This window comes from Mus caroli, unplaced genomic scaffold (genome assembly GCF_978045245.1).
Source record: "Mus caroli unplaced genomic scaffold, Mus_caroli_1 scaffold_13, whole genome shotgun sequence".
NCBI lineage: Eukaryota > Metazoa > Chordata > Mammalia > Rodentia > Muridae > Mus > Mus caroli.
Window position 1 is genome coordinate 80,112,766 of NW_028227268.1, and position 26,643 is coordinate 80,139,408.

The 26,643-nt window shown below is 42.3% G+C and overlaps 1 protein-coding gene across 1 annotated transcript in view; it reads right to left on the reverse strand.

The window, feature by feature from the left end:
- Positions 1-23,294, reverse strand: part of Atp10b (ATPase phospholipid transporting 10B (putative)) — a 112,090-nt gene extending 88,796 nt beyond the window's left edge. Inside the window, exons 1-2 of the mRNA XM_085829021.1 lie at positions 22,909-23,294; positions 6,070-6,274 (exon numbers count right to left, since the gene is read on the reverse strand). Coding sequence (XP_085685147.1) covers positions 6,070-6,274; positions 22,909-23,294 — 591 coding nt within the window. The remainder of the gene's footprint in view (positions 1-6,069; positions 6,275-22,908) is intronic.
- Positions 23,295-26,643: the final 3,349 nt, after the last annotated feature.

Genomic DNA, 26,643 nt, shown 5'->3' on the forward strand with positions numbered 1-26,643 from the left:
ATCAAGGTTATAGGGGATTTTGTACAATAAACAAATTGGTTTGTTAACCAACTTGATACCAACTATGCAAAGGAAGAAGAGAGATAAGCAAGAAATGCTAAGGTAAAAGAAATATAAGCTCTTAACCTCAGTATTTGAACTGGCTCAAACACTCTGGGAAACCAGTCAATACCACTGACTTGAAAGTTAATATCAAAGAATTATTGCTGTTTTACCAGCATAATAACGGTGTACTTAAAGACCTTATTATTCAGAGATACATGCTAAATATTTGCAGGGGAAATGCTAAAATGCTGATAACTAAAAACACCTTCCAGGGCTAATGAGGGAGGGGAAGGAGATGAGCAGATTTAATTATGTATGTGTTGCTTGTTTAAATTGGCCAATGGGTACATGAACACATATCAAATTATTCTCTAGATCTTATATATACTATAAAAATCAGAATTGAAAACCTCACTGAGTTCAATGCTAGTTTGGTCCACCACAGTAGGGTAATAGAGTACCACAGAAGTGTTTATCACAAGACAAAATATCCACTGTATACAGCACAAGCTTGATTTGTTACCCATTGATATAATATAGAATTATATATTATTACATAGATCATATATTAAGTGAACCACACAATGTAACCACTATTCAACAGTGATAAACTAGAAAGCACTAAATATTCTTGATAGAAAATTTGAACAACCCATCATTGGCAGGACTCAATACCAGATTCCATTTCTACTAGGGAAGCAAATTTTCCCTGGTTCTCAAGGCAGGCAATGCTGAGAGGGCTGGCAACCATGCTGAGGTTTTGAGTTGGTGGTTCTTTTACTCTTACTGGACCACAACTCATTTGCAGGCAAGTGTTCATGTTTCTAAAAATGCTAAAATCAGTAGTTCTACTGCAGAAAATGACTATTTCTAATGGAGCAAACGCTTTCAAGCAGTAACTATTGGCAGGGAGGAAGCTATAATAGCTAAAAGAGATACTCAACAAGGAGTTGAAAATGGAATTATTAATCAGTGATGCCGTAGGACAGTGCCTTTCAAGTTCAATATGCATGTGGACCACCTGGGACTCTTGTTAAAATCACTGTGATTCTCCATTGTTGAGTAGCTCTTAGATGATGCTGAAATGGCCCAGCAACTTTTGGGCTTAGCCTAGCACATTCCTGATATGGGAAAATGGTTGGATACATGCTTTGGTAGACTTAAGTTTGAATCGTTTAGATGCCACACAACCAAGAACATGCTTGATCTAGAGTACTGATTTGGAAAATCCATTTCTGATTCTTTCGCTTTAGTGACTTTTGCATTTACTAAAATAAGAGGCACAGGTATTCAGTTTTAAAGGCTTCAAGATTCAGAATGCCACAAATCAGAAAAGCAAACAAATTAACTCTCTGGGCAAGCCTTTTGGATGCTGGGCAGAACTTAACATAGTGGTAAGGTTGGACTGTTTGTTTCCAGCTCTTCCCTGACAATGTGATATGGGGCTAATTATTTCAAAAATAGGTCAATGATTTTGTGAATTCAAAATGATTACTCCCAAGAAAGATTCCAGCTGAAAAAGTAATGATTTTGATCTAATTTTAGCTCTAGGAAAAGGATTTGAGCAACAATTCTGGTCCCTGAAGCGTCCTAGAAAGCAGACACTTATCAGTGGCTACTGATGTTTATACTTGTACTTGAATTCCACTTGTGGAAAAAGAAGAAGAAACTACTTGAGCCAGGGGAATTGTCACTTTCACCTGTCATGATTATGTCTGTATCAAATCCAGGAAAATGTCCCCTTCTCTAAAGTTTTATAGGAATGTAATTGAGTACTTGTTTTAAAAAATGTTCCCAGGCACCTTAATATATTGTACATTGAACCCTTCATGAAGATGGTATATATGGGATTCTAGCTTATTAGTTTGACTTGACCATGAACCATAATTTTCAAGAGCTAGGGACTGTATCGGGTTTATTCTGCTTTGGGAAATGCTTGTCCAAGGAAGCCACCTTCAGTTTTTCACCATTTCTAGGTAATGTAAATAAGATTTGAGGTGGGGACTTCTAGCAATGTCTGAGGTTTGTAAAAGTCCTTTGGGAAGAATGAGGGTCTCATAGATAATAGAAATGTAGAGAAAAAAAAAAACCAAGTTAACAAAAAGCCATTGAAACTCATTATTCAAGACTCTTAAGTTTCTACAGAAATCATGTTAGGAGGTGTTTACATCTTCTGAGACAATAGTGAGATCTGTCTTTACTGTTCCCCAGAAATCTCATCTCACAGAAGAGGGTAGCAATGCCCACCTCACAGGGCGAGGTATGGACCCAAAGGATGATGTGTTCAGAAGGGTGGCCATGCAGTAAAAGGAACATGGAGGGATTGGCAATTTACTGTTTGTTCTTATTATGATGAGTTTGTTTGTTTTCTGTTTTTGTTTTTCCACAAGAATGGTACCTTTTCTTTGTTTCAGTTTTCAAGAAGTTGTCAGTGAGTTTATATCAACATTTTCAAGGTATGCCTACTTAGGGCATTGTTGCACCGTGGCTTGGGAAAGGGGAGGGGTATTTGGAAAAGCTCCCGAGGGACAGTGATGGTGCATTCTGAGTGCTCACTGTGTGTCTGCAGCAAGTCTCTAAGTGGTGATCCCATTCTTCCTATGTCAGTTCTGGGATCTGTTCCTTGGAATAAAAGATTTCTGTGCTGAAATATTTAGGAAGCTACTCATTCCATCATCTCCTTAGGGCTTATTAAAGGATCAGAGAAGTCCTACAGGATACAGAATTTAAAACATGTTTACTATTATCTTTGGTCTTACTTTTCTGCGCAGTGTTCTCCTCCCTTTCAACTCTCATCTATATCTTTGTTCAATACATTGGGGAAACCCTGTGGTACCACATTAGCTAATAGTGAATTCTGTGCATATCCTTAAACCTTAGGTATTAAAGATAATAGGAAGAAACAGGGAGCCGGGGAGCAGCCAAGACACCCCCTGTCCAGAGGGTGGGCTGGGATTCAATCCTTTAATCCTGCTGCTTTGTTCTTCCAGCAACCTGCTACTTAATTCTGGAAAGAATCTGTAAATGATAAATAAGTGCCTTTCCTATGCACCTCGCTGTAAATGCAAGGTAACAGCTAAAGGGCCTGGAATGTGAGCTACCATAGACTTGAAGAACAGACATGATTTTGAATTCTGGCTCCAACTCTACAGCCTCAGTGCCTGTGGGTGAGAGACATGACTTCTCTATGGCCTAGTTTACAAATTTGTAAGATGAGAATGGTAATGCTGTCCATCTGTTGGGCTGTTGTGGATAAGTCAATCATACAAAGCTCTTAGCATGGGCTCAAGCTAATTATTGTTATTAGTGAATCATCGACACTCTTGAGCAAAGAAAAATCAGGATAAGGACTAAGAGCTCTAGAAGCCCACTCAGTAAGCCTTCTTTTCACAAATGAATGTACATTTTTTTTAAGAAATGCCAAATACCCCATGAGAATTCGGAGTTAGAACTTGAAATGTTTATTAAATTGAATTGTCATGGTGCTGGAGTATGATTCTTTCACCTAACTTCCCTTTAGTTAAATCCCAAAGAATCTGGTTGATATACAAGAAACAGTCTGGAGCAGAGGTAAAAGGAAGAAGAAAAGTCAATGGCTGAAATGTAATAGCTTTGAAATGAGAGAGGAAATAAGATTCAAAACTAAGTGAGAATGAAGTCAGAGGGGTTAAAACGGAGATGTCTATGCAACCAGAGCTTTATTATTTCTAGGACTTAAATGAAAAGGAATAGAAATAAAACCAAGTCTAAGAGATCCTCGCCTGTCTTCAGACTAAGGTGTCAGATTCACCTGTGTGCATGTAGTGGGTGTGTATAATGTGTAAACTTTACTGTAAGTATCAGTTAAAAAGGTTTCTCATCAAGGAAGTAGGTTACAGGGCCCCAAGTCCAGATCTAGATTATTCCTGCCTGCCTTGAAGGACTTTGTGACTGTACACCAGACTTTTGTCTTCCTCTTTATAGACACTAAAGTGACTCAGTGAGTGGGGGAGGGACAGGCCAAGGAACGGAACACTCAGAGGCCCAGCCAGATCAGTGGGGCTTGGAGACCAAGAGCTCAGTGAGTGATGCTGTGATGGTGTGGTGCAGGCGTGTTCTTGTTCTGATGGCCACAGAGACCACTTATTGTGTCTGCAGCAGGCACCAAGCTCTCATTTTGCTCCTATTTCCTTATTTTCATTTATTCTCACACAAAGCTATGGGGTTTCTGTTAACATTCCTGCCCACAAGTGGAGAGGAAGGACCAGACTTATGATGGCTGTCAATCACATAGGAAGCATTCGAGACATGCCCATCAGGTACTGTGGAGGAGGCAGGCTGAGTCAGAGTATACTGTTTCATTTTGAGAAGTGATATAGACCACAGAACCACAGCTCATGAGACCCTCGGAGGAGTGAAGCATTTGCTTTCTTTCTCCCAAGTCCCCTGACTCATTTAATTCCTCCATAGCCAAAAGCTGGCAGAATTAAAAAAAAAGGACAGAAATCTTTCTTTAGAGAGAGGTTGGAAATCAAGCTATATAAAGAGAATTGTAATTGAAAACCAGAATATCACACCCAATTAGCCAACACAAACTGCTTATGAAAATCATTGATATTAATAGCACCCTACTTACTAGTCTCTTTCAGTGTTCCGTCCCTGCTAAACAATCAGGTCTATACCATTTAGTCTTTAGAGTTACTCTAAGGGAAAGGTATTATTTTGCCTTTCTTTTCATGATAAAGGAGCTAAAGTATTGGAGAGTGATAACTTCTGAAAAAAAACGCAGCTTATCCATGTGAGAACTTAGTAGTTAAGTCCAGTTTTGTCAAAATCTAGTTTCAGAACTGGTCATCACTAAACTCTCTGTGTTTCCTCTACCATCCCACACCGCTGGTTAAGTGTGAGGAATTAACAAAGGTATCAACAATGGCTGACCTAGGAGAGGATTAGGGCTGCCAATGAGGTAGGTTCACAAAAGGGAAAAGTGGGAACTGGGACACAGCTCAGTTGGCTAAGTGCTTGATGTGAAAGCATGAGGAGTTGTCTGATTCTCAGAACCATATTTAAAAAGTTCAACATGGTATTTGCTTGTAATCCCAGTGCTGGAGAGCTGGAGTCAGGTGGGTCCCTGGAGCTCTCCAGCTAGCCAGCATAGCCTATACAGTAAGCTAGCCAGCATAGCCTATACAGTAAGCTAGCCAGCATAGCCTATACAGTAAGCTAGCCAGCATAGCCTATACAGTAAGCTAGCCAGCATAGCCTATACAGTAAGCTAGCCAGCATAGCCTATACGGTAAGCTAGCCAGCATAGCCTATACGGTAAGCTAGCCAGCATAGCCTATACAGTAAGCTAGCCAGCATAGCCTATACGGTAAGCTAGCCAGCATAGCCTATACAGTAAGCTAGCCAGGCCAGCATAGTCTATACAGTAAGCTAGCCAGCATAGCCTATACAGTAAGCTAGCCAGCATAGTCTATACAGTAAGCTCCACATCCATGAGACCCTGTTTCAGTAAATAGGTGGAAGGCTTCTGAGGACACATGATATCAAATGCTTGTGCAAACAGGCACCTGTATATGCCCATATTGGAACACACACACACACACACACACACACACACACACACACACCAGGAAGAACGGGGAATAACAACTACTACTTTGCTGTAGTTAAGGAGGATCCAAAGGAAGATTCGTGCTCAGATCTGAGCTGGGCAGGGTTGGCTGAGAACAGAGGTTGGTTGCATTCTTAGCTGAGCAGTTGTAGGACTTAGTTTCCAATACAAAGTAGGTTTTCCTGGAGTACAGTTAGTCATCACTTTATGAACTCAGTCCTTCAGCAGAATACGGACATTTTTTTTAGTCTCAGTTTCTTCATCTGTGATATGGGCATGATAGCTACCCAGAAGGTTGCGGGGAGGGCTGAATTTCTAACGAGGCATCTGCTTCCCTTTCTTCCTGCCAGTGTAGGTACAGCATTCCAAGAGATACACTTGCTTCTTGTCTCTGATCTCACAATGGAAGGATATATAGAAGCACTTACCGGCTGTGAGAAGCCCTTCACGATACGCCTCTGCTTGAGGTTGGTCTCTCCATCCAAGTTGGCAGTTTCCAGATGGCAGACCCCACTGGGGTCTGAGGAGAAGAGAAGGAGAATGTCTGCTGGGACAATCTCATTGCACTGCATTTGGACAAAGTCTCCCACACGCACGTCCTGCCAGCGCTTCAGCATGTAGCGTTGTTCTTTTCTAGGGTGCAAGAAAAACAGAAGTCTCAGTAAGCTTTAAGACTCCCCAGTGCTGTGCCTTACTTTAGATGCCAACTTGCTGCAGTCTAAAAACCACCAGGGAAGTGTCTCCATTAAGGAAACGGGTAGATCAGGTTGTTCCAGCCCAATGTGGATGGCATCCTTCAAGGGTGGGTGGGTGGGGGGGTCCTCAGTGGTATAAGAGTAGAGGAGGCTGACTGAGTATAAACTAGAGAGTGAGTGATCAAGCAAGTATGCATCTAGGAATTAATTTTCTCTCTGCTCTTGGCCTTGATGTCCCTGCAGCAATAGCCTATATCCTGGACTTGTAAACCAAATAAAATTCTTCCTCCCCTAAGTTACTTTTGGTCATGGTTTATAAAGTCCCACTCGTAAAAGGTCTGTTCCTTTGATTATTTAGAATTTTAAGCGATTCCCAAGTGTTGACCAGGTGTTGAGCTGCACCTTTCTTTCCTGGGTGGAAGAATACTTTAAGGAGATGTTAACTGTGGTATTATACTGCATGGATAATTATCACATAAGAAAGCAAAGGTACAAAGATACCTGAGATAGAGAAAGGACTGTTCTCAATTACTGGGAGCAGAGAGGCAGTAAAAGTGAAGATATTGATCATTAAGAAACTTGGTCTCTGTAACTCCTTCCATGGACATTTTGTTCCCTATTCTAAGGAAGAATGAAGTATCCACACATTGGTCTTCCTTCTTCATGATTTTCTTGTGTTTTGCAAATTGTATCTTGGGTATTCTAAGTTTCTGGGCTAATATCCACTTATCAGGGAGTGCATATCAAGTGACTTCTTTTGTGATTGGGTTACCTCACTCAGGATGATATCCTCCAGATACATCCATTTGCCCAAGAATTTCATAAATTCATTGTTTCTAATAGCTGAGTAGTACTCCATTGTGTAAATGTACCACATTTTCTGTATCCATTCCTGTATTGAGGGACATCTGGGTTCTTTCCAGCTTCTGGCTATTATAAATAAGGCTGCTATGAACATAGTGAAGCATATGTCCTACCCCACCCGGGAATCCATCCCATAATCAGCCACAAAATGCAGACACTATTACATATGCCAGCAAGATTTTGTTGAAAGGACCCTGATAGAGCTGTCTTGTGTGAGGCTTTGCCAGTGCCTGGCAAATACAGAAGTGGATGCTCACAGTCATCTATTGAATGGAACACAGGGCCCCCAATGGAGGAGCTAGAGAAAGTACCCAAGGAGCTGTAGGGGTCTGCAACTCTAGGTGGAACAACAATATGAACTAACCAGTACCCCCAGAGCTCGTGTCTCTAGTTGCATATGTAGCAGAAGATGGCCTAGTTGGGAAGAGAGGTCCCTTGGTATTTCAAACTTTATATGCCCCAGTATAGGGGAATGCCAGGGCCAAGAAGTGGGAGTGGGTGGGTAGGGGAGCAGGGTGGAGGGAGGGTATAGGGGACTTTTGGGATAGCACTTGAAATGTAAATGAGGAAAATATCTAATAAAAAATTGAAAAAAAAAAGAGAATGTTTGGAACACTGATAAAATGGAAACCTCTAGACACATTTAGAACATTAGTAAGAGGGACATTGACAGCCTGGAGCCCACCATAACTGGAACTCAGAAGACTGAGGAATGGGAAAGAAATGATGTACTGTAATCTATCCAACTTAGATAATAGCAGTAGCAACAAAACCTGCCAATTTCACATTTAAAACAAACTGAATACTGGTATCAACATTTGCTTGCTTACGTGACAGTGCATTGGTATAGACATTATATGAATTTCACAAAGAAACTGAGGATCAAAACTTCCTTTCCTCGAGTCTTATAAAACCAGAGTTGTACAACCTGAGCTTGAATCCAGCTTGATGTCAAAGTTCATAGCTTTCTAGCAGGTAACCTGATCAGGACTGAAAAATCCCAACTTCTTATGAGCCACGTGAGTGTGGAGAAATCCTCTTGATGATTTCTCATTCACAATGTACTGATCATTAGTCACATTTCAAACAGTATTGTGCGGTTTAATTGACCAAGGTCTGAGCCAGCTAGTTTTATTTATATCAACTTGACACAAACCTGAAGTCATTTGGCCTCGAGGAGGGAGCCTCAATTGAGAAAATCTTCCCACCAGAATGGCCTGTGGCAAGACTGTGGAGCATTTTCTTAATTAGTGATCAATCAGGGAAGGCCCAAATCATCATGAGTGAGACCATCCAGGGTTGGTGGTCCTGAGTTTCATAAGAAAGCAGGCTAAGCAAGCATGATGAGTAAGGCAGTAAGCAGCACCCCTCCATAGCCTCTGCATCAGCTCCTACCTCTAGGTTCCTGTCCTGTTTCAGTTCCTGTCCTGACTTCCTTTGAGGATGAACTGTGATGTGCAAGCCAAATAAACCCTTCCTCCCCCCTACTCCCACCCCACCAAAAGTTCAGAGCTTTCACAGCTAGCGCCTCCCAGCTAGTATTACAGCATCAGCTCCTCTGTTCCCTCTTTCCCAATACACATTACATTTACACAGAGCTCTCATTATCAGAAAGTCTTTATTACGCCCAGCCAACTATTAAACAAGTTTTGTTCTCCTAAGTAATCCTGATCTCTTATTTTCTATCTTAAAAAAAATGATTTGAAAGTATCCCTCAGAGTCCTATAAATCTTTTGGCCATGCCAAGCTACATCTAATGTCTAAGATATCCTTAATTATCCCCGGGATCATGCAGTTTCAAGGCCTATCCTAGATGTGTGGGCTCTTCTAGGACTGTATCTCTAATGTTCTTTTTTCAATATGGGATTTGGAACTCAACCAATATTCCACATTTTTTTTTTTTTAAATCGGAGCTCTGCTGGCTTGAAGTTGATATCTCTAAGTGTACCTGGATCTAGGGAGGCAGCTTACTTCTGTGCCATTTCTACCAGATGCTGAGCCCCTTTGGCTATGTTTTTGCTGGAATCTGAGATTCCTGGCCATGACAAGTCAAGTACTCAAAAAGCATGAAGGGACTGTTGTCTTCCCTTCTTTAGGTTCTCTGGAGAATCTCAGCAAATCCCTCCCCTAAAAGCTTTGATCATACATAGTCCCCGAAAAAGACTCCCAGCTTTTGAAATGAAGTTTTTAGCCATCTGGAAGGCTGGAGGAAGACCTCATCAGAATATAAAGACATCGAGAAAGGTGATTAAAGCATGTGTGTCAGATTTCCATGTGACTTTTGATTAGTTCCATCCACACACCCATTGTACTCCACATCTCTTCTTAAAAATGAAGAATGGGGGCAGTCCTATCAGCTCTATTCCCCTTTATCACTTCATGGATATATTTGAAAATGTATTCATTTGTATACTTAGGTTATATTCACCCAGCAAAACAGCCATTGCAACTCAACCCTGGGATCACCTGTTGAGCGCTAAGTTACAAGGCTCTTTAAATATTGTGGGATGGACTAAATTCTCAGGGCCAAATGAACTTTCATAGAATGAAGGAAGGATTAGATTTCTACCACTTTATCTTTTCATTTTGAGAGGAAAAACATAAAAGTGATTCTTAAATATTAAAGGAAACTTGCTCAAAGGAACAAAGGGCTACCACCCAGTTTATCTGCATCTCCCTTTATTTCCTCCAAGCCTTTGGCTTCTGTAGCTATGGCTGAGATCTATGAGATAAAGCCTTCGGGACTGTGGGGTATCTATTGATTACTACAACATCAACATCCAGCCTTGTGTGTCAGATGGATTAGGGAGAACACCCTTGAATCTGACCATCATCTGGATGGTCATTATTTTCAGAGTTTCTTTATTCTGAAAGTTGTGACAAATGATATTAGGTGGGGTTGCTACACTCAGAGCAAAGTCAAGGCCAAAGCACATCCATTGGTGAATACAAGTCTGCTATTTCCACTAGTCAATGAAGATCTCCACTGCTTTGTATGGGATATAAGTAGGAACAAGGAAAGATGGAAGACTCTGGAGGTTAGTTTTGGATGCATATATACTTATGTGCTTGAAGTGGGCTGGAATGCTAATCTTTCAATCTTCATCATGATACATGTATCACTAGACTTGCGCTCTGTCTTCTTTATGATACTGCTTGTATCCCAGTGAGGCTACCACCGTGCTGGACAGTTGTTTCTATGTGCCAATTCTTTTCTCAGACACAAACAGGCTAGGGAAGGGACATCATGGTTATTACTGGAGGTTTGTCTCTTCACTTCTGTAAAGCATGTTGTCACTACTCTGACACCCTTGGTCTTTCTTCTTCATGCTTTTTATGCTTATAGTTGTATTCTGTGACTTTGGATCAGGCAGAAATGACCTGAACATACAAACCCTAACCTTTCCCCTTGAACTTTTGCCTAGAAAACAGGGATCTCAGCAAATTGATGCTCCAGGCTCTGGAGTGTGGTTTGTGAAACACATTCCCAGAAATACTGTTCTTCTCCAACAGGCCCATGTTCTCTCCGGGAGTCCCCAGATGGAGACTGGAGTACTAGAGCTATAGGTATTCATTTAAAAAGTATTATGGGGGTCATGCACATGCAAGTGACATTCCTTATTTGGTACATCATTTAAGAAAATTTATTTGTAGTAGTGTTATATTATAAAATGATATGTGACAGTAACCCAATCTAGCTATGTTCTAGGATGATAGACATATTTTACTGGACCTTTAGGGACACTTCCATTTCACACTTGGCTACTTTGCTCTGGTTGCCCGATGCTCTGGGGTACACTCCGTCACTTCATCTGTCAGCAGCATGTCTGCGGAGCAGCCAGGGATGCATAGCCCAGGGGTGTCCAGCCAAGGGAGGTGAGAAGTAGCAGAATTTAGCTGAAGCGTAAAAGTGGCATGCTTCTACACTGAGTGACACTCAGATGTGACCAACAGCTGGCCAGGAGCAGCCAGCTGGAGCCATTCCCTCATTAATATGGCCCGTTTGGAACAGCTGTCCCAGGTGGATGCACGCACAGACTCTTGCTGTTCCCTGCTCAGTGAGCTTGCACCTGGGAACTCACTGCTATTTTAGTTTCCTGCAATGCTCACTGCTGTTTAAATATAAGATAAATTCACGTGGCTTAGGACAAAGACTCCATCTGGCAGATTCTACCTTGAGGAGAAATGAAGTGGTTCAGTGTTAAACAGTTTTCTGGGAGAAGATAGGCCTTTAGAAATAAAGTAAATAAACAGCAAGAGAGGTTTTTAACCAGTTGTATGCCACAAGGCAATGGGTGAGAGGGAGAGATGGAGGCGAGGATGCTCAAGGCTTCATCTTTCCTATGCCTGGGTCCTAATGCAAAGAACTGTGGGGACTGGAGAAGACTAGACCCTACCAGAAGGATTAACTGTTTAACAGAATTTATGATTAACAAACAGATGACAATCTGACCTGGGTTGTCCTTTATCATGCTTAAATAGGAAGCTTAGAATGTCCCAGGTCAGTAACTAGAGTGAATGGGGACCACTAAGATGAATGAAGGCAGTCCTGGGATTAAGAATGTGTGTTGGGGCTGAAGACATGGCTCAATGATTGACTTCATACTGTTTTTGCAGGGGACCTGGGTTTGGTTCCTAACCTCCATGTCTGGCAGTTCACAACCACCTATAATTCCAGTTCAGGGGATCTGACACCCTCTTCTGGCCTGTGCATACATGCTATCATACCGAAACATAGATACACAATATACACATAATTAAAAAATGAAATAAATTTACCTTTGCGAAACACATGAAACTCAAGAAGAACAAAGACCAAAGTGTGGACACTTTGCTCCTTCTTAGAATTGGGAACAAAACACCCATGGAAGGAGTTACAGAGACAAAGTTTGGAGCTGAGACGAAAGGATGGAACATCTAGAGACTGCCGCACCCGGGGATCCATCCCATAATCAGCTTCCAAACGCTGACACCATTGTATACACTAGCAAGATTTTGCTGAAAGGACCCAGATATAGCTGTCTCTTGTGAGACTATTCCGGGGCCTAGCAAACACAGAAGTGGATGCTCACAGTCAGCTATTGGATGGATCACAGGGTCCCCAATGGAGGAGCTAGAGAAAGTACCCAAGGAGCTGGGGGGATCTGAACCCTATAGGTGGAACAACAATATGAACTAACCATTACCCCCCGGAGCTCTTGACTCTAGCTGCATACGTATCAGAAGATGGCCTAGTCGGCCATCAGTGGAAAGAGAGGCCCATTGGTCATGCAAACTTTATATGCCTCAGTACAGGGGAATGCCAGGGCCAAGAAGTGGGAATGGGTGGGTGGGGGAGTTTGTGGGGGACTTTTGGGATAGCATTGGAAATGTAAATGAAATAAATACCTAATAAAAAATAAATTTATCTTTAAAATGAGTATGTTTGAATCCAAGCTTCACTGAGTATTGTCTGTAAAACCTTGGTCAAATTATATAACTTCTCAGACCCTATATTTCTCTATCTACATCATTGGGGACTGGGACCTGTCTACATGAAGGAGTGCACTTAGGGCTTTGTATCTAGTGCTCATTAGATACAGCTTCCTTCACGATGTTGAGAGAAATGATTGTTCATGGTTTAGTGAGGGCTTCCCACCCTTCTTGTGCCCTTATAATTTCTTCTTGATGTTACTTTATACTCAGGTACATTCTATGGTTTGGATCCAGGCAATAATAATGTGTAAACTCCATAAAGTCTACAATTATAAGCCTTCCCTGAGACCCAGAATAGAACAAGATTATAATCTCAGTAAATGAAACAGTTCCTGCCCTGGAGCATGGCTGTTCACAGTTTGAGCTGTGTGGGCTGGATATATAGTCCTATCCCTAGTCTTTACCTGAAGGCTGGGATAGGTGTTGAAGTCTGGCCAAGGTGAGAGTAGTAGTGAAAGAGCTCAGGCTAGACCCACGGTTCTCCCCATGGCCAGTGGCTGACTCAAGCCTGCTTATAATGCCTGGTTGTTTGTGAAACTGAGTGTGGAGGTCTGAGGCATATGGCAAAAAGGGAACAGCAGAGTCATTGAGCTGTGTTTAAAGGATAATTCTCACTCTTACAGCTGTCTACCTTGAACTATTACCTTTCTTCATGTGTGTGCTAATGTGCTTGCAGATGCATACATTTGTGACTATGGGTGGAGGTCAGAGGTCAACCTCTGTTGTCACTGCTTAAGTGCTATTTACCATTTGTTTTTGAGAAAGGATCTCTCACTGGCCTGCAATTTGACATGTAGGCTAAGCTGTCTGAGCCGTGAGCCTCAGCCATCCTCCCTTCCGTGCCCCCCTTATGTTACCATGCCCAGATTTTGTATGGCTTCTGTGGATCAGACTTAAGTCCTCATATAAGAAACACTTTACTGAGTGAGCTATCTCACCAGCACCTTCTTAGTCTGACCCGCAGGTTATTCAGATGGGATGGGGGGCTTTTGGTAGTTGTAGATGAAAGTTCATTACACTGGAATTTATAGCTGCCCATAGCCATTTGTAGGTTAGGGAAGAACGGAACATTGGCATAGTGGCAGAGGATTAGGAACTATGATAGTTGTCTATTTTGTTAGCAGATACAAATGAGGCATGGGATTTGGTGGCTGGGAGGAATGTCTGGTGAGAGGGATTAGGGCTTGAAAAGGGTGATGTCATCTTAAGTTTTTGACCTGATCCTAGGAAATGACACTGAGACGGAAGGAATTGCATTAAAGATAGCTTGGGGCTGGGGCTGGGGGCTAGGTGCTGGGGGCTGGGGCTTGGGCTGGGGAGGGGGTGGGGGTGGGGTGGGGGATAGACAGTACAACTTTCATCCTGCCTTAAGACCCTTTGTTTCTATTCTTGCTTGTCTGGTACAGAGCACACAGGAGGAGTCTGTTAAACATGGAGGAGTTGAGGAAACTCTCTAAAGGAGCAGCTGAGGTAGAGGAACAGAGGAGGCAGGAACCATGTCTGGGCTGGAGACACTGTGGAACTTAAGTAACAGTCACCACACTAGAGATGCCAAGCCCCATACAGGGCAGCTGGGAATTGATTGACATAAGAGAACCCAACTCCTAAATCAACATGTTGAGGCTGAGCATCCCTCACAGTGTGGCCTTTGTTTTAGCACCGCACTGTTCTCATTCAGAGGCTACAGAAGCCTGGCCACACTGGGTATCTCTCATATGCATGCTAGGTGTTAAAGCTCCAAGTTCTGTGATGGCACTCATCTCTAACTTCACTGACTATGTAGCTGCCACCTTCAGAAAGAATAACTTAGAACAGACCATCAATTAGAAGTGATGGCCACAGGCACATCATGCCTCACAGGACAGGGAGTCACAGGAGCCTTCCTCCAAACCCATAGCCCCTGGATTATGAATAAGCAGCCTGGGGGTATCTGAGAGCACATAGCACATTATGCATGAACTTCCTCTAACCTCAGCAGATCCCAATCCTACTGCTCTCTTTACACCCCCAGGCAGTGAATATCAGTGTTTCATGGCTTGTTGGCATGGCTGCTTGCATATCATGCTTCTGTTGCCTTATGGTTTCATGCATCTTTTATTTTCACTATGGGATGACCTTGCTGAGAGATGGGAAAGTCTACATTTGTGTTCCTAGGATTGGGTAAGCTGAGTGTTTGTTAAGTGTGATGTCTTATAGATTTATCTTGGACATTGTGCAAATGGAAGCTGTTTGAAGCCACACTGACAACTAGTCATTACAGACTTCCCGCTGAAGATGTCTAGTAATAATAAGATCTCATATTATTGGCTGACATGTATGGAGTGCTCATAAGGAGCCCAGCACCAGATATACATGACCATTTATCTACCTAATTAGGAGGCAACTTTCATTATTACTATTTTTTTCTCTTTTTAGATGAGAGAGGCAGGGTTGGGAGGGGTTACATTACTCAGGTAAGGTTACACAAGGACTTGTGAGTTGCAGTGAGGGGCACCGTAGCTTAATGTGGAATAGATGCTCTGTTTGGAAATTAGGTACACAGTAGATGAAGGTAAAGATAGTGACAGAAGCCTAACAGAGGCTAAATGAGAACATGAGAATCACCTTTTAGAGTCCTGAGCTCAGTAATGGCAAGGCAGAGGCCATGAATCCCCCTTTGCTGACACACAACTCATCTCTGGTGACAAGCGTTCAGGGCTTCAGGCACACTTGAACTCTTGTTTTATGGCACTCCCATCTATGAGTTTGGGGACCTAATGTATTCTCTCCTGAAATGAAAAGCTGAATTGGTCCAAGTGGTTTTTATTAATAGCCTTCTGTGAGCATGAGGCAAGGCAGAGGGGCTAGTGTATGCGTGGGAGACACTTGTAATATGGACACTGGGTTTGCCAAGTACAGAGCCAATGGACACCATGGTCTGTTGGTCTGTGACCTTTAGGCTGTGGTAATTTTCATAGTCACACTTCAAATGACCCTGGATGTTTTTCCACTGTCTGCATTTCTCACATTCTCCCCTGATGCCTGTTTTGCTGTATATTGGAGCTTGAAGCTAACCTCCGCAGATACAATCTTTCCCTCCTTCTCTCATATATTTTCAAACTCCAGCCATTGACCTTTCTTTTGTACTTTTCTTGGGTCAAGTTCATGGAGATACCTGGCTGTCAAGGCACTGGAAGCCTCCTCGGTAGTATTTTAGCTAATATTATCTGAGTGCTGCTGAACGTCAGGCACAATACCAAGGATTTAATAGTATATTTAAAAGTCGTTTGGGGGTGGAAGTAGAGTTATGATGGTATTTTGATGTTAGCATGACTCTGGAAAAGACCAAAATTTGGCCTTCTCTCCTTTTTAGATTCTATAGCTCACCACTGAGGAGATGCAAAGGCAAATGGGGACCACAGCATCCCTTTTCTGGCACCTGCATACACATGACATTCTTATGCTCAGGGCATCTTGTAAGTTATGCTGGACCAAGTGTCTTAAGGTCTGGGCTAGGTGAGGTCACTTGTTGCTTTCCCTGAACCTGATACTCAGTGTGTGGATGCCCAGATGTTGAAACAGAAGCTCATGTGATGCATTCACCAGATAGGACCATGGTGGGCAGCTCTGGCCAAGTGCAGGTTTGATGTGGAATATTTAATAAATGTGTTCAATCAAGTCACTGTGATACTTTTGTTTGCTGTACTCCACATCCTGGACCATATGTTCTAGAGTTTGTTTCTCTAGGAATGCCATTTCCGAGCCTTCTTGCATGTCATCTGCCTATTTTCTCATGAAAAAGACCTTAGGGAGAATTATGAGCAGCATTTAAAGGTGAGCCCAGTTGGGTTCCATTATTGAAATGGCTCTATTTAAGTCATTAAATAATTAGTTAGACGACCAGCGCCTGTAGTTCAGTTCTTTCATCCCCAGGTTGTCCACTGTGGATGCTGGCAGGAACAGGCAACTGTTAAAACCAGGCTGAAGGCCCAACCAGGCTGTTAGCACCAGTGGATGATGGCCTCTCTTCCAGCACAAGGCACCTCATTTCTAGAAGGATGACTCTCTATGTCCTGCTAAAAAGTCAAGCCGAGGGATAGGGGAGATGGCTCAGTCTGTAAAATGCCTACCATGCCAGTGTAAGAACCTGGGTTCAGATAAGCTGTCATCGGCAGAATAATTATTGGAGCTTGTTGCTCAGCTAGCCTAGCCAATTGGGGAGCTCTAGGCTGAGTAGCAGACACTGTCTCAACCAATAAGAAGGAGGACATTGAGGAAGACATCCTCCTCCCCGGAAAGCAAGTGTGTGCATTTACACACAAAGCTTCATGGGCATGTTCATACTAATATGAAACACATACACATACACACACACACACACACACACACACACACACACACACACACACTAAGGCTAAAAACCAGTAGTGTATTCTCTCATTTACTCTCAACTTTCAAGCACTTTTTCTTGGTCCTTCCTGGTCTTTCTTATACCATTATAATCCACATGTGTAGTTTTCAGTTGACATATGGCCAGACTGTAAACTGAATGATGCTCCCTGGGCCTGGCTAAACATTTCTCCTGCCTTAATGTCCCCTGAAGGGTCACCTCTTCGAGGAAGGCTTCTCTTGGCTTTGACATTTCATGCAGGTAGATGAGTCCCTACATTCTCCTCTATAGAACCATGTTCCACGCCCCCTTGTATATAGGACGCCAAAGGACATGGGGGCATTGCACTTGTCTGTAAGCATCTCATGTCCCTTGGACTGATAGCCCTTTGAGGACATGCTGCCATGATTCCACACTATCAATTATGGCACCAGTTAATATTTACTGAAAAGGCGATGGAGGAGTGGCTTAGCTTGGACAGTATCTATCATATGAGCATTAGTACCCGGGTTTAGATTCCCCAATACCAATGTAAACTGCCAAGTGTGGCTTCATGCATCTGTAACTCTAGCACCATGTGTGCAGAGACAGGCATATTCCCATGTGTGCAGAGACAGGCATATATATTCCCAGGGTTTGATGGACAATCAGCCTATCAAGCCCATAAGTGCTGAGTCCAGTGAGAGACCCTGTCTCAAAAACTAAAGTGCAGAGCAAAGGAGGAAGACACCTGATGCCAACCTCTGGCCTCTATATACATAAGCACACATGTGTATCTATGTGTAGACATATTTACACTAACACACACACACACACACACACACACACACACACACACACAGTTGAATAGATCAGTGACAGGGTGCTGTAACTCAGGATGGACTTTGTTCTTTATTTCAATTTGGGGACAAATCCCACCCCAATTCCCTCAGCTCACATTCCTCCTATATGCATGTTTTCTGAATATAAATACAATTTCCCTAAGCTAGCTGGAAAAAAATACAAGTCTCTTGCTGGGCATAGTTTCTGGATTCATTAAACAGAGCCTTGGGAGAAGCTAAGCTAATACAATTCTGAAGCTAATCTCCCCTCCAAGTCGTCCCATAAATCTGATTAATGGGTCACCTCTCGACCATAAGCACTGTTGCTATATTAAAAGAAAATGCTCTAACAGGATTGTAATTCTGTTAACAAGGCTTCAGCTGTTCGCAAAAGGCATTTCCTCACAGGAGAGACCAGTCTAGACTGGAAGATGCATGGGATTAGATAGTGAGCAGAATTCTACAGGCCTTTGCACTTAATTGCAAAAGAGGAGAAAGATATAGGAAGATTCACAGAGGACCAAATCAGAGGAAAGAGTGGGTACTTGAGACACGTGCTTCTTCGTGTCCCTCAGAAAACATGTCACTTTCTCAACTCTCGGTTGTCTGATAGCTTATCCTGTGACACTGATCTTTTGCAGTGGGACAGGCCCCTAAGTATCTATTGGTTCAGATAATCATTAACCCTCAGGCTGTATTTCGGCTTCTCCTGCCATGGTTTTTCACAGAACCTGTGAACTCCAGAATAAGACAAACTTCAAGAACATCTGTCTAGTGTAGGTTGCCCCAGGGTGGGCATGCTTCCATAACTATGTGGGAAACAACTGAGAGAGACTGGATTTTTAGGTGATAGTCTTGAGGACATAAAAGTGACCTCTGTAATGTCTGTTTCTCTCTCTTTCAGAAGTTATTTGGGCTTTATTTCTTCCTGGAAATCACAGCTGGGCTGTTTGGATAAGGACCTTGCCTTCAGCATAACTTATGATAATCTTATTTCCTGCTCCCAGGGATTGAGTCGGTGGTGGGCATGTGATCCAGTGTGGGACACTGAGATATGAGGGGACTAGGAGTGAGTTTCCTTTCTTGACATTCTATGAAGGGCACCAGAAATATCTTTCTTTATCCCTTTGTGGGCTATTAAAAATAGTTCTGGGGGCTAATCCCACTGCAGCTTTGTCACTGTCATGAAGCACATCTGTCTTAGGGTTCAGCCGACACTAAATTTTGAGTCTGGATTTAGAAGCTCATTGAAGCACTTGTTCATCTCAAGTCACCTGTGCTGGCTTCAGCCATCATAATTCCTTGTTGGGTACATCTCTTTGATTGAGGTTTCTACCACTAGTGGGGGAAAACAACTGAGCCAACACTGTACTAGACATAATTCTCACTGAAGATTGGGTCTGACTCATAATATGTTATCATTGTTATTAGAACAATGGACAGCAGCAGGTAGATGCTATATTCTGAATGAGTTGGCTGTAGGTTCTCTTTCCTTTCCTTTCCTTTCCTTTCCTTTCCTTTCCTTTCCTTTCCTTTCCTTTCCTTTCCTTTCCTTTCCTTTCCTTTCCTTTCCTTTCCTTTCCTTTTTCCTTTCCTTTCCTTTTTCCTTTCCTTTCCTTTCCTTTCCTTTCCTTTCCTTTCCTTTCCTTTCCTTTCCTTTCCTTTCCTTTCCTTTCCTTTCCTTTCCTTCTTTCCTTTCCTTTTTCCTTTCCTTTCCCTTTCCTTTCCTTTCCTTTCCTTTTTCCTTTCCTTTCCTTTTTCTTTCCTTTCCTTTCCCTTTTCCTTTCCTTTCCTTTCCTTTTTCCTCTTTCCTTTTTCCTCTTTCCTTTCTCCTTTCTCCCTTCTCCCCTTCCCTTCCCTTCCCTTCTCTTTTCTTCTCTTTTCTTTTCTTTTCTTTTCTTTTCTTTTCTTTTCTTTTCTTTTCTTTTCTTTTCTTTTCTTTTCTTTCTTTTCTTTTCTTTCCCTTTCTTTTCTTTTAAATAGTGTATCTTCCAGGACCCACAAGCCTCAAGGAATGCAGAAATCCAAGTGACCTTCCCAGAGTATTCATAGTTAGCTGAGGATCTGGGCCTGGAGGACTGGCAGCTGACTGCCAAGCCTGCTGTCCCCTAAAAGTCATAGCCCCTTCTGCCCTTCATTGAGGGTTGAGTGTTGGCTTTTCTTGCAAAGACTCCTGATTCTCTGGACATTATAAAACAAAGTGGGGTGGAGGGATTACAGGCTCCCAGGCAGAACAAGACTTTAGGCCAAAGAAGCATTTACATCCATTATGTCATTAGCAACTCTGGCAGAGGAGCAATAGGCAGTTAATGATTGCTGGAGGAGAGGGGGAGTGTCAGATACTCCCACCACCCTGCCCGCCTTAAGTAAGTAAGTAAGTTCATGCATGCAATTCTAATTAAGTGCACCTAAGAGAATGGAGGAGATATGAACTAGGAGTTGGGGTGGCCAGGGAGAAGAGAGCGTTCAGTAGGAGGAGGACATGAATGAGTAAGAAAGGATGATGGGGGGATATGATCAAAGTCTTGCATTTCTATATATGCATATATGTGCATGAAATTGTAAAAGGATAAGTGAAATGACAGGATAAAGAAGTAGCAGCTTGTAGTTCCCCTAAGAGACTCAGGTAATCTGGCCTGTCCAGTACTGGGCTGTATCTCCACACGGAATAAAGCATGTTAGCTGTTGTGAGATGAACCCTTCTGAGCTTGTCCCTTGGAGGTCACACCATCTCTGTCACAATCCAACACCGATTGTCTGTCTGGCCTCCGTAGTTAATTATCTTGCTGTAGTGGAAAAAGCAAGTATTCCCATACTTAGGTTCTAAAAGTATTTTTGAGGAAGATGAAGTTAAAAGTATACCGATTCCTTTACTGTGTACCTTTTCTTTGTCAACCATGAGCCATGGGTTTTGATGACCAGCAACTCTTTTGGGGTAAGATGTCTTAAGAACATGACCTTTTTAGTCATTCTACTGAACGTTCCTTTAGAAACACTAAACCCCCCTTTTGTTCTAACAGTGAGTGGTCTACTACATTTTCTAATTTTTTTTTTTAATTTTGAAACAGGTTCTCATGTAGTTCAAGTTAGCTTTGAACTATATAGCCAAGGTGGCCTTGAATCCTTAATTCTGCTGCCTCAGCCTCCCCAGGTCTGAGATTCCAGGCATGTGTAATCAGACCTTATCTATTAGATATCTCTAATCGATAATCATGCTATCACCTATCCTTGGTTGTTATTATCTTGATTTCTCCAAGTTATTTTGAGAACAGAACAACAGGTCATTCTGTCTTGAAGCATAGGTGAACCTACAGTCTAATCAACTTCAGGGCTGGTGCCAAGAATAGGGGCACTGTTATGGCATAGTCTAGCAAAGCAGGAAGAGCAGGATTCTCATTCCTCAGAAGGTGCACAACTTCCTGCTTACTTTTGTGCCACAGTATAGGAACAATAAAGAGGAAAGATGTTTAAAAAAAAAAAAAAACGAAAAACAGAAAATGTACGATGGGTGTGTTGGGACAGGAAAAAGGCATGCTTTCTTAAAAGCTCTGCCTATAGGGAAAGGCTTTGTACTCAGGCAGCCAGTCGTTCCTCTTCTGTAACTGATTAGCGTGCTCCTGACAATTAGATCTAGCTAGGAAAGAAATAAAAGCAAAGTACTTACACTAGTTTTTCCTAGTGGACCTGTCAACAAAGATGGCCAAAACGTAGTGGTCCTGAACATGTGGGGAACACAGGGTTTCGCTTTTGGGTTCTTTGTATGTGACAGTATCCCTGGAGGCTTTCCCCTGGCCATAACGTCTCTAGTGGACCTTGTCTTCTAAGCCCTTCCATAATCCAGTTCCAGTAGCTAAGCTTTCATTCCCCAGGGGAGAGAATTTCTTCTAAGTTAGCAGATCCTCATCAGCTAGAGTTCACACTTCAGGGTAATTCCCTTTCATCTCAGCCAGTGACCAGGGCAACAGAGAAACCTGTGCAGATGCAGGTGACAACGTTAGAGAGAAAAAGATAGTCCCAGGGTGATCTGAGAAAAGGGTGGAGGGAACAGGGAGGGGGAGGGACAGAGAGGAACAGAGAGGAGGAGAGGGAGAGAGAGAGAAGGGAGAAGGAGAGAGAGAAGAAAAGAGAGAAGGGGGAGGGGAAGGGAGAGATAAAGAGGGAGAATGAATGAATGATAGAGATAACTGAATGAAAAAGACTGTCCCTATTTAAGAAGAAACAAAGCCTTTCATCACCAAGCAATCCAGGCCTTCATGGCTGTTAGCTCACTCAGCAGACATCCCCTCGCTTTCTTCCATCAAGCCTGAGCTCATCCCCCTCGTTCTTTTGTAGTCACCAGGTTGTTACAAAACAGACATAGACTTTAACTCTGTCTTTTTCCTCTTATCCAAGAAAAAGCATGCTCCCAAGAGCCCAGTAGGGCTACTTGGCCAACAGAAGTTTGCAAAATGTCTGCTTATACAAAACATTAATAAACAGCATGGTCAGACTGGGCAGACAAGAATTTTGCATTCTAAAAGTGAGTGTGGCTCGTATTTATGTGTTTGGCATTAACAGTAAGCAACTCCTAGGAGTATTTTGTATCAGTCTCATGAATACATCAAGAATTCCTTAAGTTTTAGGAATTATGGCAGGACATTTACATCACTTGCCTAAGGCCACCACATGACTGCAGACAGTGCTCAACCTGGGATCTTTCCTCAGGCTCCAGTTCTAACTCAAAGCTTCATCTCTCTCCTGAAATACACTGATGTTTTTCTCCTCCCGGAAATAAACATACTCATAGCAACACCGGACTAATTAGGTAAGATAATTCATAGAAAAAGAAAATACTATAAAATGACTTCCTAATTTGAAGACCCCCCTCCTTAGTCTTCTTTTGCTCACGCTTTCCACTATCATCCTCACACTGGGGCACCAACTCTTCACTCAAGTAAAATGATGAGAGCCTCTACCCACATCCTTTCTGCTAGCAGGGGTTGGCAGCCAGAGGAAGCTAGGCTGAAAGTTGCAGTGAGTCTGCCCCAGAGTTCTTAGATTTACCTGCTGTAGACCAGGGACTCTCGGTTATTGATGACTTTATCAGATTTGTATCTCCGGAAGTCTTCCCAAGCATCCTTGATGGCTGTGACTGTGAGGATGACACAGACTGGAACCATGCTCACCCCTGGCTGGAACGCATTGACCACAGGGATGAAATTCAGAATAACAATGCCCACAAAGTAGAGATTGGCGAACCGGTGCAGCTGCTCAAAAATGTTCTTGGGTATGAAGGACAACACAGTGTACTTGCTGGTCTTCACTTGGTTCCCCCGATAATGGCCGTTGGGGTTTTCTTTGTAGGGCCATCCTTCGAAAGGCAGGTTGGAGACCACAACCCTCTTCTTGTCTTCTTTCTTTTTCCGCCTTTTCCTCCCTTCCTTCCTCATCTCTGCTCAAGCCTGCCTCTTTGATTCTCATAATTTAATTAGCATCTTCTACTTTTCTTCTTTGCTTAAAACTTCTCTCTTTTCTTTCAAAACTAACAATAAAAAAGTTAGGGAAAAAAAAGTAGAGAAAAGAAAAAAGAAAAACAGCAAGCCGGTCTGCAAGCAGTATGGGAGAACTCTCTGGAAGGAGCTTGCTGAGAATGGGTGTGTGTCACCTGGCACTTCCTTCTGCCTGTTTGAACCTCCACCTGTTGGAATGTAGGCGTCATCATCCACAGGTGTCTTCCTTTCCTACACAGGTGCACTAACGCTGGGTCCTAAAACCTACCAGGTTAAGCAACAGCATGGATTTCTAGCCAGGCACTCTACTGCTTTTCAAATGGCATGCACTGTGTGTGTGTGTGTGTGTGTGTGTGTGTGTGTGTGTGTGATTTCACCTAACACCCTCAAAAGAGCTTCTTAGGAAATTAATCTCCTGTGATGATCTAATCACCCTGGAGTTTACCTCTTGGGTTTCTAACCCAACTTTAATAATAACACAATATCTGGATGGCTAAGAATATGAGGGTTTTCATGAGTTTTTTTTAGGGTTTTTCAACTTCAGCCCTGTTTTTGACTAGATTGTGTGTGTGTGTGTGGTTGTTCTGTTAGGATATGTACTGGCACCCCCAGCTGCTTTCCACTAGATGCCAGTAGTATTCTACCTACAGCGTGTCTTCAACCTATCACCATATGTTTAAGGGGTGGTGGGGGAGAGAGGAGGAATGTGTCAAAATCACCTCCAGCTGATCATTACTGAGTTAAGTGAACTTAATGTCTAAAAATAGTCTTAAGCAATCAAACTATCATCTAAGAAAAGCCCTATAACACCCCCCCTATAGATAGAGAGAGTTGTTGTTGAGGGATTGTATATGAAGTTCCCAGAACATTACAGACCACTGCTAGAGGTGAAAGGTAAGTCCCTACTGGTAAAGAGCACCATGTAAGTTAGACACATAGTCCAGAGGTCCTTGAGCTGGAATTGACCTGAAAGGTTACTCCCTGAGGACTAGCTTTCATGATAGGTAAAAGCCTTGAAGGCAAAAGATAGGTTGAAGGTGCCATTCAAGCTTCCAAAGGAGAGAAGCAAATAACAATGTTGCCCAACTCTAATACCTATGAACCGCAGCAATGACTAGTATGGCACAAGAAACCCTCAGTGTTTAGTAGTGGATTGCATACCTTGGTTGTAACTAATAGCTCTCTCATTGGACTATGTCCCACACAACAAGAGGAAAATCGTGCCCAATTGCCCAAGGCTAGTGAAGTCATGGATCTTGGAGGAGAGCCTACAACCTTCACTTTTCTAAACCAGTATAATCCCTAGCTACACTTTAAAATGTTTGTCCTTATACCCTCATCAAGGGATAAGGACTTATCTCTACCCATTGTCTTTTCAACAGGTAAAAAGCATTACAGAAAACCACAACCAATCAAAATGCCCAGGTTCAACTGATACATCTACAAAACTCTCCCTCACTGAAGGCTCAGGAAACTTTGGAGAAGAGGGCATGGAAATATAAGAGTCAGAGAATCAGGGAATTTCCTGTGAGATAATGTCAGAAATTAACACATTAAGTCTCACCAACATGACTACCCAAACATAAGTTGAATGAGAATAATAGACATGCTAATGTGCACTGGGGAAAGTCTATAAGGCGTCAACCATACACACAGAACTACAGGCAATTAAGGAAAGTTGAGAGCAGGAGAAATAGTTTTCCCTGGGAAGAGCTCACCAATTGGCTCTCTAATACTAAATGGTCATCCCTGAAAATATACAAAAAGCTACATTATACAGACTTAGCAGATTGTATTGAAGAATGTGTGTATACATACACGCATATGTATACATAACAGTAACTAATGAGAAAAGAGGCAATGGATTTTAAAAAGAGAAAGGGGAGGGATATAGAAGGGTTTGAGGGAAAAAAGGAAGAGGGACTGATATAAGCTTAAAAAAATAAAGTTAGTATTTTAAAAGAAATTTTAAAAAGAATATATAAGGTTAACAGTGAGTAAGGGTGCTTGTCACCAAGTCTGATGACTTTAGTTCAATACTCAGACCCTATATAGTAGAAGGGAAAACCAACTTATACAAGTTGTCCTTTGGCCTCCAAATGTTTGTTTTGGCATGTACACACACACACACACACACACACACACACACACACACACACACATAAACAGAAAGAAAGAAAGAAAGAAAGAAAGAAAGAAAGAAAGAAAGAAAGAAAGAAAGAAAGAAAGAAAGTTGAAAGCCACATTGCTAGGAAAGATCAGCCCCTTAAATATGCTGGTGAATTTATTTAACCTTCTGCAACAGAGGAGACAGTAGTAGAGTCCCTTACCTTTCATATATTTGAATGCTGGCACTGTTCATCTCTCTGTCAAAGCAATATCTCTTGAAGTCCTCTATGCCATCTTTGACCATGATGATCAACAGGACAGTGGCCAGTGGGAACATGGTGATTTCCTTGTGGAAGACTTCCATGGAGGGCATCCAGTTCAGAATCACCAGGAACAGGAAGTAGAGGTTGGCCCACCTAGAGGGACAAGCAAAGTGGCAGTGGAGACTCTGGAGAAGAAAAATGTACCCTTCCAGTTTATTCCTAGTTATTGACTCTTACCCAAATCAAACATCTCTTTCACTGTGAATTCAAGTAAAAGAGTAAAGGCATTAGAGTAAATGCTATAGCTTTTTAAAAAAAATAACATTTATCTATTCTCTGTCTCTGTCTCTCTCTGTCTCTCTGTCTCTCTGTCTCTCTGTCTCTCTGTCTCTCTCTCTCTCTCTCTCTCTCTCTCTCTCTCTCTCTGTGTATGTGTGTGAGCACACATGCCTTTTGCCATGGTGTGAATGTGGAGGTCAGAAGCCAACTTGTGGGAGTGGATTCTCAACTTCCAACCGTGGGTCCTAGGGACTGATCTCAGGGCATCAGTCTTGGTAGTGATCACCTTTACCATCTGAACCATCTCTCTCACTAGCCTTGTTTCTGCTGCTTTCCTAGTTCACTGACCTGCCTACATTTGTTCTCTTTTGTGCAAAGAGGACATCATATAACCCTATCTACTTTAAAGGGCTTTTATAAATGTTATGTGATATAAAAGTTGGTTTTGTATACACAAAAGGGTTCTGAAGCATAACAGTAGTCAATGTTAGTTACAAATTTTAACAAATCTTGGGATTTTAAAGTAATATTTGATTTATAGTTAATACATGTGCATGTATACAGGTGCATGTGTACATGTGTGCATGCCAGATGTTGATGCTTGGAGTCTCCCTCAATCACTCTCTACTTTATTAATG